Source organism: Labeo rohita, chromosome 1, assembly GCF_022985175.1.
Source record: "Labeo rohita strain BAU-BD-2019 chromosome 1, IGBB_LRoh.1.0, whole genome shotgun sequence".
Lineage (NCBI taxonomy): Eukaryota > Metazoa > Chordata > Actinopteri > Cypriniformes > Cyprinidae > Labeo > Labeo rohita.
The window spans coordinates 49,179,708-49,195,104 of record NC_066869.1 but is presented as its reverse complement, the minus strand read 5'-3'; the positions used below and the strand labels follow the sequence as shown (position 1 = coordinate 49,195,104).

The following is a 15,397-nucleotide window of genomic DNA, read 5'->3' as shown; positions in this document are numbered from 1 at the left end:
ATACATAATACATATAAAAAATTAGATGCAAAATTTTAAGTAAGCGTAAATAAAAGAACATCATAAAATTACAAAAACTCAAAATATAAAAATATAAGGTAAACATTCATAAATATTCAAAATATTAATAAATTCCATTCAACTGAAACAAAATATAAATATTATATTATACTTAGAAAAAGAAACTAATAAAAAAATAGCATTGTTGCCTAAGCAAAATAAAGTGGAAATAATAAATTAATGATAAATGAAGATATATATATTAAAAAAAACAAAACTAACTTAAATGACAAAAAAAAAAATAAAAAATAAAATGAAAACTGAAAATGTAAAAACAGAAGCTTGTTTAAAATATTAATGCATTCATTAAAATTAAAATATATTATTGTATTTTAATAAAAATAATTTTGAAAAACCAAAAGTGCAAACAAAAAAAATAATTATTTTAAAAAGTTGTTCAAACTTAATATAATTTGTTATCCAGCTGACTTAAAATTTTTAGTTTAGTCAACTTGAAATTTTAAGTTATTTAAGTCAGCGAGGTAAATTATTTTACGTTGAAACAACTATTTTTTTTACAGTGTAGTAAAAGTAACAAAAACACACACTGTAAAATATTAACCTAAAGTATCAACCTAAAAACTTAAGTTCAGTAGCTGCCTTAAAATATTAAGTTCAATCAACTTTAAACTACAAATTCAGTTCACAACAATAAAAAGAGTTCAAATGACTTGTACTTTTAAGTTGATTTAACTTAATTTTAAGACAGCTGCTGAACTTAAGTTTTTAAGTTGAAACTGGTGAAAACTTTTTACACTGCATAATACAATTATAAAAAATGTAACTAAAATTCAAATGAAAAATGTAAAAATATTAATAAATACTATAATAATATAAACAATACTAAAACAGGACTGAACTCCAGGGGGCGACAAAGTCGCTTTCCAGCTTAACTACTAGTCATGATGGACTAACCGTTTGAAGATAATCCTCCTGAGCAAGTTAGTTAAACTGTTGAGAGGTTTGCAGCAGTTACCTGAACAACAACACGCCTGGTTTGAGACATTTGAGACAACAACACTGCGCTCGCAAAGCGTCGATCAAACATTCGCGTGTATTTGTGTACTCACATACTCACAAACACTCACACGTGCGCACATTAATCAACATAAATTAAGAAGAGCGTTTCATCTGGCATCATGGCAGTTGAGCAAATCCAAACTACAAAGTCACTTTCCTACAAAGTTTGGGCAGGTTTCTTTTGCGAAGTGACCCCTGCGTTTAAAACTCATGACGACGAGATGGAAAACACGAACCGATGAGGTTTTCAAGCTTCAGAAGTCGACATAAGACGCACCGCCTAGTTCTCGCTGGACATGCCTGGAAAAATAGAAGAAATCCAATCGAGGGATTTTCTCCATGGAAAAGTCCTACCAAAACATCGAAAAAGCCAATGAAGTCTCGAACACATTGAGATGAGAAGCCCAGAATCTGAAATCATCAAGACTATAGACACAATACGACGTCCCGCTGGGAAAAAAATAATAATAATTTGACTCGACATGCCTGGAAAGTTGAAGAAAGGCTTGGAAATTCATTTGTGAGATCCAAAACCAAAACATCGAGACGCAAACGCCAACCGAAAAGCAGTGCTGGAGTCTTCGTGAATAGAAAGGACAGTAGATTTATCACAAAACCGCAGTCTCTGTTTGTATTTGAACATATTTACACGCCCTTCATTGGCCGCACAACTTTTTTTTTTTCTTCTCTTTTCGTTTCTCTTTTATGGTATTTTCTGCTTTCTACATTTTGGTCTGAGTTTGTCGGGGCTGGGAATGTCTCCGGGCTCCATTACGCTTTGCTGTCGTCCTGTTTTGTGTGGATGCTGTTGTCCGTGTGGACCTTGATCTCGATCAGATCCGGCTTCAGCGCCTCCTTGCCGTTCTCCTCCTTCAGCGGGAGCTTCCTGCAGTCAGAATCAGTGTAGTTTAGTCATGATTACCTCAGCCAACATGTTCTGTGACACAAACGGAGCCGAACGTCTGACAACAGGTCAACAGGTCGTGCATTAGCATGCAAATGTTCTAGGAAAACAGTCACACAACAAACTGAAAATGGAAGTGGCGTCTGTACATCAGCTGAACATATTGATACAAAAAGAAAAAACAGGGCCGAAAATGAACATTTTGCCGCACCTGTCAATTGCTCCTGACTTTTGAGAAAACAATTTGAAGAAACACAACTTACTGCAACTATTATTTTTATTAAAATTAAACAAATCGTTAAAGAAATATCATTAATATTTTAAATTGGTAAAATAATTACATGTATAACATGCTATTTTAACATGTTAAAATGTTAACATGTTAACAAACTGTTAACGTGTTAACATGGTGTTAGCGTACTGCTAGCATGATTAACATGTTCCGTGCATTTCTTTAACATGATTTACATGCTTTTAGCAAGTTGTTTACATGATTGGCATGTTGCAAACATACAGTGGGTACGGAAAGTATTCAGACCCCCTTAAATTTTTCACTCTTTGTTATATTGCAGCCATTTGCTAAAATCATTTAAGTTCATTTTTTTCCTCATTAATGTACATAAAACCCCCCTTATATTGACAGAAAAACACAGAATTGTTGACATTTTTGCAGATTTATAAAAAAAAAAAAAACTGAAATATCACATGGTCCTAAGTATTCAGACCCTTTGCTCAGTATTTAGTAGAAGCACCTTTTGATCTAATACAGCCCTGAGTCTTTTTGGGAAAGATGCAACAAGTTTTTCACACCTGGATTCGGGGATCCTCTGCCATTCCTCCTTGCAGATCCTCTCCAGTTCTGTCAGGTTGGATGGTAAACGTTGGTGGACAGCCATTTTTAGGTCTCTCCAGAGATGCTCAATCGGGTTTAAGTCAGGGCTCTGGCTGGGCCATTCAAGAACAGTCACGGAGTTGTTGCGAAGCCACTCCTTCGTTATTTTAGCTGTGTGCTTAGGGTCACTGTCTTGTTGGAAGGTAAACCTTCGGCCCAGTCTGAGGTCCTGAGCACTCCGGAGAAGGTTTTGGTCCAGGATATCCCTGTACTTGGCCGCATTCATCTTTCCCTCGATTGCAACCAGTCGTCCTGTCCCTGACAGCATCATGCTGCCACCACCATGCTTCACTGTTGGGACTGTATTGGACAGGTGATGAGCAGTGCCTGGTTTTCTCCACACATACCGCTTAGAATTAAGGCCAAAAAGTTCTATCTTGGTCTCATCAGACCACAGAATCTTATTTCTCACCATCTTGGAGTCCTTCATGCGGGCTTTCATGTGTCTTGCACTGAGGAGAGGCTTCCGTTGGGCACTCTGCCATAAAGCCCCGACTGGTGGAGGGCTGCAGTGATGGTTGACTTTCTACAACTTTCTCCCATCTCCCGACTGCATCTCTGGAGCTCAGCCACAGTGATCTTTGGGTTCTTCTTTACCTCTCTCACCAAGGCTCTTCTCCCCCGATAGCTCAGTTTGGCCGGACGGCCAGCTCTAGGAAGGGTTCTGGTCGTCCCAAACGTCTTCCATTTAAGGATTATGGAGGCCACTGTGCTCGTAGGAACCTGAAGTGCAGCAGAAATTTTTTTGTAACCTTGGCCAGATCTGTGCCTTGCCACAATTCTGTCTCTGAGCTCTTCAGGCAGTTCCTTTGACCTCATGATTCTCATTTGCTCTGACATGCACTGTGAGCTGTAAGGTCTTATATAGACAGGTGTGTGTGTTTCCTAATCAAGTCCAATCAGTATAATCAAACACAGCTGGACTCAAATGAAGGTGTAGAACCATCTCAAGGATGATCAGAAGAAATGGACAGCACCTGAGTTAAATATATGAGTGTCACAGCAAAGGGTCTGAATACTTAGGACCATGTGATATTTCAGTTTTTCTTTTTTAATAAATCTGCAAAAATGTCAACAATTCTGTGTTTTTCTGTCAATATGGGGTGCTGTGTGTACATTAATGAGGAAAAAAATGAACTTAAATGATTTTAGCAAATGGCTGCAATATAACAAAGAGTGAAAAATTTAAGGGGGTCTGAATACTTTCCGTACCCGCTGTATTTCTAAAGTTTGCAACATGTTTTAAAGTGATTAGCATGTTGCTGGCATGATTAGCATTTAACACGTTAATACACTGTCAACAGCAATAACATATTGTTAGTATATTTCCCACGATTAGCATGTTTTTAACATGATTAGCATGTTTCTAGCATGAGTAGCATGTTGTTAACATGTTGTTAGCATGTTATTCCCACATTTTAACACATTGTTAACATGATAAACACATATTTAAAGTGATTAGCATGTTGTTAGCATATTTTTCACATGATTAGCAAGTTGTTAACATGTTGCTAGCATGATTAGCAGGTTGCTAATAAATTGTTAGCATGTTGTTACCACATCTTAACACATTAATATGATTAACAAGTTTTTAAAGCGATTAGAATGTTGCTAGCAAGTTGTTAACATGTTATTGTGGTACCACGTTGTTAGCATATTTTCCACATGATTAGCATGTGGCTATGTAACATGTATATATCTCCAGCATGACATGACATAACATGTCGCTACCAGGTTTTAGCATTCTTTCATGTTGCTAGCATGATTTAGCATGTTGTCGTAAGATAGTCACTAAACTTTGCTAGTGACAAAAAGCTTAAATAAAAGTCTTACTGTACAAAAGTTTTGACCCCTTAAATAAAAGGGATTTTTGTAGTTTTGTAAATTTATGTTTTGGTTGTTTACACAGAGACTTGCACTTTAAAAACTCTTTTCAAAAGTTTGTATTTTCAAGCCTCCAAATCGCTATTGTCTAAATGCACATTCAATAAACACATGTAAAAAAGTTTTCCATTTTTAGTTAAAAAAAAAAAAAAAAAAAAAAAAAAAAAAACATAAGTGGTTTCAAGGGCTACTACATCAAAAACGTTAAGATATAAACTATAAAAGGAATATTAGACAAGACAACTTTGAATTTTTGGCTTAATAAAAGCCTCGCCTGAAAGTTTAGAAAGCCTTGATGTTCTTTGAAGGAGATATTGGTAGTTTGGAGGTCACATACGTCTGGAGCATTAGTAAGCCGATGCTAAGGCATTCTGAGTGACAGACCAGACTGAAGGACGGAGTTTTGGAGAACAGCTTGAAAGCTCTACAAGGAACTACAGTCAGAATGTTTCAGTGATGCTGACGGGATGAAAGCACTTAGAAGCATTCAATGGATTGTACTAAATTTGCACTGATCTAGATTGTAATCTGAGCTACTACCATTCATATGTTTGGGATGTGTCTTTTTTGTTCAACAGGGCTGAATTTATTTCAAATTACAGTAAAAACTGTAAAACTGTGAAATGTAATTACAATTTAAAATAGCTGTTTTCAATGTGAATATCTGTTAAAGTGTAATTTATTTCTGTGATGCGCAGCTGAATGTTTAGCATCATTACTCCAGTCTTCAGTGTCACATGATCCTTCAGAAATCATTCTAATATACTGATTTGCTGCTCAACAGATATTTCTGATTATTAGCAATGTTGAAAACATTTTATTTTTGTGTAAACCATCATGCATTTTATTGTTCAAAAGAACAGCATTTATTTGAAATAGAATCTTTTGTAACATTACGTTTTTACTGTTACTTTCGATCAATTTAATGCAACCTTGCTGAATAAAAACATTGATTTCTTACTAACTGCAAACTTTTGAATGGTTAAAGGAGATTACATTAAAGGTAATGTACTCTGTAATGTTTCTTCAGTCATAAAGAACTTGAGGAAAACATGTCAGCATTTTTCTCCATATAATGGACTGATATGGTGCCCAGAGTTTGAACTTCCAAAATGCAGTTTAAAACAATCGAACAATACCAAATGCGGTTGTAAACGATCCCAGCCGAGGAAGAAGGGTCTTATCTAGCAAAACGATCGGTTATTTTCAGTAAAAAAAATACAATTTAAATACTTTTTAATGTCAAACGCTCGTCTTGTCTTTCTCTCCCTGAACTCTGTGTATTCTGGCTCAAGACAGTTAGGGTATGTTGAAAAACTCCAATCGTATTTTCTCCCTCAACTTCAGAAATCATTTCAAAATCATCCTACATCACTGCAGAAGTACAGACACAGTGTTTGCAAAGTGAACATGCAAAGAAGATCAAACACCCTTAACAAAAAAGGTAAAACAGTGATATAGGATGATTTTGAAGTTGAGGGAGAACATGAGATGGGAGTTTTTCCACATTCACTAACTGACATGAACCGGAACAAAACAGTCCAGGCAGAGTAAGACAAGATAAGCATTTGGCATTAAAAAGTATATAAATTGTATTATTTTTATTAAAATAACCGATCGTTTTGCTAGATAAGACCCTTCTTCCTCGGCTGGGATCGTTTACAACCACATTTGGGATCATTTGAAGCCGCATTTAAACTGCATTTTGAAAGTTCAAACTCTGGGCACCATATCAGTCCATTATATGGAGAAAAACCCTGAAATGTCTTCTTCAACTGAAGAAAGACATGAACATCTTGGAAGACAAGGGGGTGAGTACATCATCTGTAAATCATTGTTCTGGCAGTGGACTTCTCCTTTAAGTGATTATAAGCATCACTTGTAAAGCTCCAAACAGCCCGTATTGTCTCTGACGCACTTCACATTTCAGCTCTAACTCTTACTCTGGCTCTGTCAGAGGAGTCGTCTCATTGGGTTCGTGCACTGGACTGCCGTCCTCCTGGTTAGTAATTCTCTCTTCTTCAGTTCTCATCTCCACGATGGGCTCCTTCGAGCCATCAACCCTACTCACACAAACACACATGCAGGTGTCCATCACACTAAAACACACACAGCAACACTAGTGCACACTGGGAATGTTCATAATGGCAAACAAACAACTCAGCTACTGTTTCAATGCCAAATACTTACTCTTTATCATCGCATACTGTTATACATACTAAGTATACAGTTGTGTTCAAAATAATAGCAGTGTTTTTTAAAACGTGAGTAAAGCTCAAAATCCTTATAATATTTTTTATTTCCATTCATTGGGAACACTGCACATTATATTTTACATCGAAACATGAAGAAAAACTATCAATATTTTAATTACTTTGCAGAAAATGAAGGAAAAAATTATATTGGGCTGTTCAAAAAATACCAGTGTCTGCATTTTTCATTACAAACTCAATTATTTACTCAATAAACTGAAAAAAGGTTAAGATTTAGCATTCCTGTGAATCACTAAACTAATATTTAGTTGCATAACCACTGTTTTTGAGAACTGCTTCACATCTGTGCTGCATGGAGTCGACCAACTTCTGGCAGCTGTAAACAGGTATTCCAGCCCAGGATGATTTGACAACCTTCCACAATTCCTCTGCATTTCTTGGTTTTGCCTCAGAAACAGCATTTTTGGGCTGGCCACTCCATAACCTTAATTTTGCTGGTCTGGAACCAAGATGCTGCTCACTTACTGGTGTGTTTGGGGTCGTTGTCTTGTTGAAACACCCATTTCAAGGGCATTTCCTCTTCAGCATAAGGCAGCATGACCTCTTCAAGTATTTTGATATAAGCAAATTGATCCATGATCCCTGGTATGCGATAAATAGACCCGACACCATAGTAAGAGAAACAGCCCCATATCATGATGCTTGCACCACCGTGCTTCACGGTCTTCATAGTGTACTGTGGCTTGAATTCAGTGTTTGCCATTCTGGCTATTGTTCGATCCATTCGAATGGTAGTCTTCCGTTTTCTTCCACGTCTCTCTTGTTTGGCTTTCCATTTTAAAGCATCGGAGATCATTTTAGCTGAGCAGCCTATCATTTTCTGCACTTCTTTATATGTTTTCCCCTCTCCAATCAACGTTTTAATTAAAGCATGCTGTTCTTCTGAACAATGTCTGGCACGACCCATCTTTCTCAGGTTTTCAGAGAGAATTGCATGTACAACGTGCTGGCTTCATCCTTAAATAAGGGCCACCTGAATGACACCTGTTTCTTCACATAACGAATGACCTCACTGATTGAACTCCACACTGCTATAATTTTGAAACACGCCCCTTTCACTTAATTATTCAATTACACAGACTCAGGAGCATTCATATCATGAATGTTGGGTCTGTTGGTTTCTCTGAGTCTACTACACCTACTGGTAAATTATTTGCCATGTAATAATATGATTTATACCAAAAACAGAGATTGATCTGGTTAGTCATGTTGGACTGCTATTATTTTGAACACAACTGTATATTGCATTAAAGGGAAAGATTAGCTAAAAATGAAAATGTCAGGTCAACCAAGATGTAAATGAGTTTCTTTATCAGATTTGGAGAAATGCGTCATTGCATCACTTGCTCACCAATGGATGTGAATAGGTGCCGTCAGAGTCTAAACAGCTGATAAAAAAAAAACAAGTAATGTGGATTACTTGTGGAATATTGTGATGTTATTGTGACTCCCATTCTGACGGCACCCATTCACATCCATTGGTGAGCAAGTGATGAAATGCTACACTTCTCTAAATTACATCTTTTGGCTGAACTATTCCTTTAAGCTTGCATTCCATTCTGAACACATGTATTTGTTAAAGATCCTAAAGTTTAAAAATGCATGTTTTAATGTCATTTCTTGTTCCTGAACTGTAAATCTCAATCTCCAACGATTTTATTTTGACTTCTGCCTCAATGCTAATCATACAGTGAGGGCTTCAACTGTTTATGTGAGTAATAATATCTGAAAGAATCTTCTGTAAGAATCTCAGATCATGATTATGATGGTAAACCCACCGACGCTGGACTTAATGCGCCGCTAATGCAAACAGATCAATAGACTCAGGCTTTTATTAGCAAATGAATCTCACGAGGTCCGTGTAACGCTAAAGCAAATGAAACCATCTGTCTGATCATTTACTGAACTCACTCAGCAGAACGTTATTAAACCAGCCGATTACTGCAAATCTATATGTGCATATTATTAATAGCGTTTAATCGTAATGGGAATATATTATGAAATAATTTACTGTAAGTTGAGGGTGAAATTCAAACCTCATTATTAGATAATGACTGTCAGTTTTAGATTTAAGATGTAGTCCAATGCAAAATATATGGCTAAACACACACTAAAACACATCCATGATGGAGAAAACACTCACAAACACAGAAATTAAATAGTTAAACTGTTATATTAATGCTCATTAAGCATTACTGCTTTTACACACACAGACATAATTTGTTGCACCTTGAAGATTTGTAATAATAAATGGTAGGTGACAAAATGTTTAGTGCAAATATTGACTTTAAGATTTTATATCATTTTCAGGTTTCGCTGTAATCATAATCTTGTATTATTGTCAAATATGATATATCTGTATAATTTAAGTGTTAAACTTTGACTAAATGTGATTTGAAATGTTGTAACAGTGATTTAGTTTATGCATAAATTGAAATTAATTGAAAACAAGCCATGAAATGCACTGTTGTAGTCTGTTTAATGATGCATTAATGGTCTTCTACTGCCATCTAGTGGTTAAAGTTGCAATTTCATGGCGTTTTAAAAAAAGGATGCATTGTTTTAAGTTTATAACTGTAACTTTGCCTTTTTTGCCTTATGTTGATAAAATTGTATGCTTCTTTAGAATCATATGATAATGATTTCACTTAGGTTTGTGAAATTTTGTTTTCTTTTAGGATTTATAGATTTTTGGGTACAGTAGATCATGATCTTATTATTAAGTGGTGCTGTTTTTACTAACTAAATGCAAATGTTCAACATTTTTTTGATAATTGTTGATCTAGAGGGTCCAGAGAATGTTACTACAGTGATTTTATGTATTTTGAGTTTAAAACCTAGGACTAGTTTACAAAAGTAGGTTTTTTTTTTAAATAATATAACATTTAAAGAATAGTTGGATTGACAGCAATGGTCCTGGAGGCAAAGTTGTTCAGAATGAGGACATCTATATCATATGATATGAAGATCTAGTGGTTGTGTGAATATATTTGCATGTTTTTAGCAAGCTGAGGCCAATTACCATAGAAATTTTGTTTTTGAAGCCGTTTTAACTGTTATAGTGCCACCTATGGTCTGATCTTCATGAAACTTTGCATGCCTGTTTAGCATCATAAAAGGTTGTGTGGATTTAAGATGTAGTCCAATGCAAAATATATGGCTAACACAATAAAACACATCCATGATGGAGAATACACTCACAAACAGAAATTAAATAGTTAAACTGTTATATTAATGTTCATTAAGCATTACACACACACACACACACACACACACACACACACACACATTTTGTTGCATGTAAGAGATTTGTGTATTAAATGGTAGGTGACAAAATGTTTAGTGCAAGTCTTTTTAAGATTTTATATATAGTTTTTAGGTTTCACTGTAATCATAATCTTGTATTATTGTCAAATATGATATATGTGTTTAAATGAAGTGTTAAACTTTGACTAAATGTGATTTGAAATGTTATATAGTGATTTAGTCTTTGCATGAATTGAAATGAATGAAATGAATGGAAATCAATCTGTGAATAGCAGTGTTCATTTCAATGAGCCATTGGTGGTCTTCTACTGCCATCTAGTGGTTATAGTTGTAATTTCATGACATTTTAAAGAGATGCATTGTTTTTAAGCTTTATAACTGTTACATGCTTTTTTTTTTTTTTGCCTGATGTCTTTAAAATGCAGGCTTGTTTAGAATCATATGATGATGATTTGACTTAGGTTTGTGAAATTTTCTTTTCTTTTAGGTTTTATAGACTCGGGTACAGTAGATCATGATCTTATTATTAAGTGGCTATCTAAATGGTAGGGATGTGACCAGACCAGTCGGATTTCACGAGATCTCGTGACAGTATCCTCCCACAACATTTTGCCATGTTTACATTAGAGCTGCACTATTAATCCTTAAAATATTGAGGTGTCGATTCAAACACCCACGCGATCTTATTCCTAAATGACAACGAGTTATCTATGTCTATTAGGACTGTTTCACATCGCCAGTGTCAGTGGAGCGTGAGAAGCAGGTTTTGTCGCTGCCCATATTAATGAATCAGAAGGTCGGAGTAAATGTGAACGCAGAAAGAGCAACACAAACAGTCTTTTCAACCACATTATAATCATTATTTCTGTGTTACAGATATTTAAATAATAGAAGTACTGGGATAAAAGTTTATAGTTTGGGTATAAACACTTATTGTCTACAGTAGCGATAAAAATGAAAGTATTTTAACACGTGTATCTATTGTAACGCTTATCCTCTTCCGCCAGGAGGTGGCGACAACTGCCCGTTTAAAAAAAAAAGTATGTCATTAAATCATTCATTCAGGAGATTTCAATAGTCAAACAAGTCTTAATAAAGTGAGACACTGTCTCCTTTATTGAATGTTTTTTTTTTTTTTTATTTTGTTTAAATGAATATATGTTTTTAAAAGACTTAAGCAATGAACAGTTTGTCAGAACCACTAGTAAATTGTTATTTTGTTTAGTTTTCTAATCGTTTTTCTCCAGAATCGTGAGAGAATCGTAATCTCCCATTTATAAAAAACAACTAGGATTGTCAATTTATCCAGAATCATGAAGCTCTTGTCTATTACTGCATATTATTAATTAAAATTGAAGTTTAATTTCATAAAGTTCAAAATGCACCTTAATTTTTTTGCATTTTGTGTTTTTCAGTTGAATAAAAGACTATTTTCCCTATATATTTCATCATTGAGGATTTCTTAAGAAAAGTTTAAAAATCTCGTCTCGTCTCGTTCTCGTGAACCCAATAATTACACCCACTTAGTGTCTCGTCACACCCCTACTAAATGGCTATCTAAATGCAAATGTTTAACTTTTTTTTTTTGGATAAATGTTTATCTAGAGAGTCCAGGCAATTTTACTGCAGTGGTTTTATTGATTTTGAGTTAAACACCTAGAACTAGTTCCCAAAAGTAGGTTTTTTAAATAATATGAAATATTTAAAGAACAGTTGGATTGACATTAATGGTCCAAGAGTCAAAGTTGTTCATCATTAGGAGATCTATCAAATGATATGAAGATCTAGTGTTTGTGTGAATATATGAGCATTTATTTAGCCATTTGAAGGCATTTACGATACACAGCTTGTGTTTTTGAAGCCTTTTTAACTGTTATAGCGCCACCTATGCTCCGATCTCCATGAAACTTTGCATGCTTGTTAAGAATTATCAGACACATGTTTTCTCCAATTTTCGTAAAGTTTTGAGTTTTCGTTTTGGTTTTATAAGCTTTTGGGTATATGTGGCCACGCCCCTATTGTAAATGGCCCCATTACAGCTAACCGAAGGACAAAATTCAACATTTTTTTGATAATTATTGATCTAGAGAGGCCAGAAAATATGACTGCAGTGGTTTGATCGAGATTGAGCGAAAAACCTAGGACTAGTTCGCAAAAGTAGGTTTTTGACATATTTTTGAATAATTAATGAACGGTTTGATTGACAGCAATGGTTCTTGAGGCAAAGTTGTTCATCATGAGGAGATCTATCAAATGATATGCATATTGTGTGGATTTGTGAAACACCATGTGATTACAGAGCCATAAAACTCGTTAGCGCCAACTAGTGGCCGATTTGTTTCAAAATTCTTACAGACCTTTAGGGCCATGAGTCGAACATGCCCAGTGAGTTTCGTTCCGATCGGCCTCCGTTAACCTTGTCTAATAGGTGCTCAAAATTCATTGGTCGATGGCGGCCATGTTTTTTGAGATACGCAAATGTTCTCATAGACCCTTATGACACATTGGACAGAGGCACAGCATACCAATTTTCAGGTCGATTGGACTGACGGTTGCGAAGTTATAGCCATTTTTATGTTTTTTCTCTATTATAGCGCCACCAAGTGGTCAAGGTCCGCAATTTTTTGGATTTGACCAAAGGCTGAGCTTTTACATAGGTGTTCTGAGTTTGGTGATGATATGTCATTCTGTTCCAAAGTTATAGCCATTTTTCTAAAAGTGGCCCCGCCTCTTTTGAACGTTTTGGCGCCCCTTTGCGACCGTGAGTCAAAAGTTTAATTTTTTTTTTGATAATTATTGATCTACGGAGTCTGGAGAACTGTGCTGCAGTGGTTTGATCGAGATTGAGTGAATAACCTAGGACTAGTTCGCAAAAGTAGGTTTTTCACATATTTGTGAATATGTAATAAACGACTTGATTGACAGCAATGGTTCTTGAGGCAAAGTTGCTCAGCATGAGAAGATCTATCATATGGTATGAAGATCTTGTGTTTCTGTGATTATATGAGCATGTTATAGCAATTTAAGGTTATTTATTTTTGAAATTTTGTGTTTTTGAAGCCTTATTAAATGTCATAGCGCCACCTATGGTCCGATCTCCATAAAATTTTACATGCTTGTTAAGAGTCATCTGACACATGTTTTCTCCAACTTTTGTAAAGTTTTGAGTTTTTGTTTAGGTTTTATAGGCTTTTTGGATATATGTGGCCACGCCCCTTTTCTAAATGACCCCGTTATAGCTGACCAAAGCACAAAATTCAACATTTTTTTGATAATTATTGATCTAGAGAGTCCAGAGAATATTACTGCAGTGGTTTGATCGAGATTGACCAAAAAACCTAGGACTAGTTCGCAAAAGTAGGTTTTTCACATATTTGTGAATAATTAATGAATGATTTGATTGACAGCAATGGTTCTTGAGGCAAAGTTGCTCAGCATGTGGAGATCTATCAAATGATATGCATATTGTGTGGATGTGTGAAACACCACGTGAGTGAGGCACGTTAGAGAGGCAAAAAACTCGTTAGCGCCAACTAGTGGCCGATTTGTTTCAAAATTCTTACAGACCTTTAGGGCCATGAGTCGAATATGCCCAGTGAGTTTCGTTCCGATCAGCCTCTGTTAACCTTGTCTAATGGGTGCTCAAACTTCGTTGGCCGATGGCGGCCATGTTTTTTGAGATACGCCAATGTCCTCATAGACCCTTATGGCACATTGGACAGAGACACTGCATACCAATTTTCAGGTCGATCAGACTAACGATTGCATAGTTATAGTCAATTTATGTTTTTTCAGGCTTATAGCGCCATCAAGTGGCAGAGCTGTGCAATTTTTTTTTTTTTTATTTGACCAAAGATTCTGCTTATACACATGTGTACCGAGTTTGGTGAAGATATCTCATTTGGTTCATGAGTTATAGCCATTTTAGTAAAAATTTTAGTAAAAATGGTCCTCCACGATGAGTCAAAATTTTGGGGCTTTTTTGATAATTATTGACGATTCAGTGAGTCAAAATTTCAACTTTTTTTGATAATTATTGATATTCAGTGTCCAGAGAACATTTCTGCACTGGTTTGGTTCCGATCGGGTGAAAAACCTAGGACTAGTTCGCAAAAGTAGGTTTCGGACATTCGGCCATTTTGCGGAAAAAAAACGTCCTAGAGCCCAAATTGCACCTGTTTTGTGCGTATTGACCCAAGGATTGCAACAATGTAAAGTTTTTGAGTCTACGACAAAAATTGTACGAGCTAGGGCCAAAAAAAAAAAAATTTTTTTTTTGCGCTGTAGCGCCACCTTTAGGCCGATTTGGGCGAGACTTTGTCAGAAAACGTCCGGGGGGGCTCTACCTTTTGCCCAAGTTTCAGCTCTCTAGGCCTTACGGTTTGGTCTGCACGATCAGTTTTAGTTTGGAAAATAATAATAAAAAAAATAATAATAGGTTTCTTTTAATAATAAAAAGAAAATAATAATAATAATAATAATAATAATAATAATAATAAAAAAAATCCTTACAATTACAATAGGGTTTCAGTGCTACGCACTCGAACCCCTAAATATAGCTGCAAGCAGCAATTACCGGGGTTCGAGCATTTAAGGCCTTTGAGGTGGTATGCAAAGTTGTTCAGAATGAGAGGATATATCATACAGATGTAAGTGTAAGATCTAGTGTTTGTGTGAATAGATGAGCATTTTTTAACAATTTGAGGCCATTTACCATAGAAATCTTGTTTTTAAAGCCTTTTTAACTGTTATAGCGCCACCTATGCTCCGATCTCCATGAAACTTTGCATGCTTGTTAAGAATCATCTGACACATGTTTTCACCAATTTTCGTAAAGTTTTGAGTTTTTGTTTAGGTTTTATAGGCTTTTGGGTATATGTGGCCACGCCCCTTTTGTAAATGGCCCCATTATAGCTAACCAAAGGACAAAATTCAACATTTTTTTGATAATTATTGATCTAGAGAGTCCAGAGAATATTACTGCAGTGGTTTGATCGAGATTGAGTGAAAAACCTAGGACTAGTTCGCAAAAGTAGGTTTTTCACATATTTGTGAATAATTAATGAACGGTTTGATTGACAGCAATGGTTCTTGAGG

At 35.6% G+C, this 15,397-nt stretch overlaps 1 protein-coding gene across 3 annotated transcripts in view; it reads right to left on the bottom strand.

Annotated features, from left to right (window-relative positions):
• Window positions 1–347: 347 nt before the first annotated feature.
• The window catches only part of zgc:152904 (uncharacterized protein LOC767777 homolog), a 326,637-nt gene continuing 311,587 nt past the window's right edge, over window positions 348–15,397 (bottom strand). For 2 of the 3 annotated variants that reach the window (XM_051106297.1, XM_051106304.1), the window contains exons 17-18: window positions 6,704–6,823; window positions 348–1,966 (exon numbers count right to left, since the gene is read on the bottom strand). In XM_051106297.1, the coding sequence (XP_050962254.1) occupies window positions 1,852–1,966; window positions 6,704–6,823 (235 nt within the window). In that variant the 3' untranslated portion in view covers window positions 348–1,851. The remainder of the gene's footprint in view (window positions 1,967–6,703; window positions 6,824–15,397) is intronic. The other variant, XM_051106313.1, reaches the window with a different exon arrangement.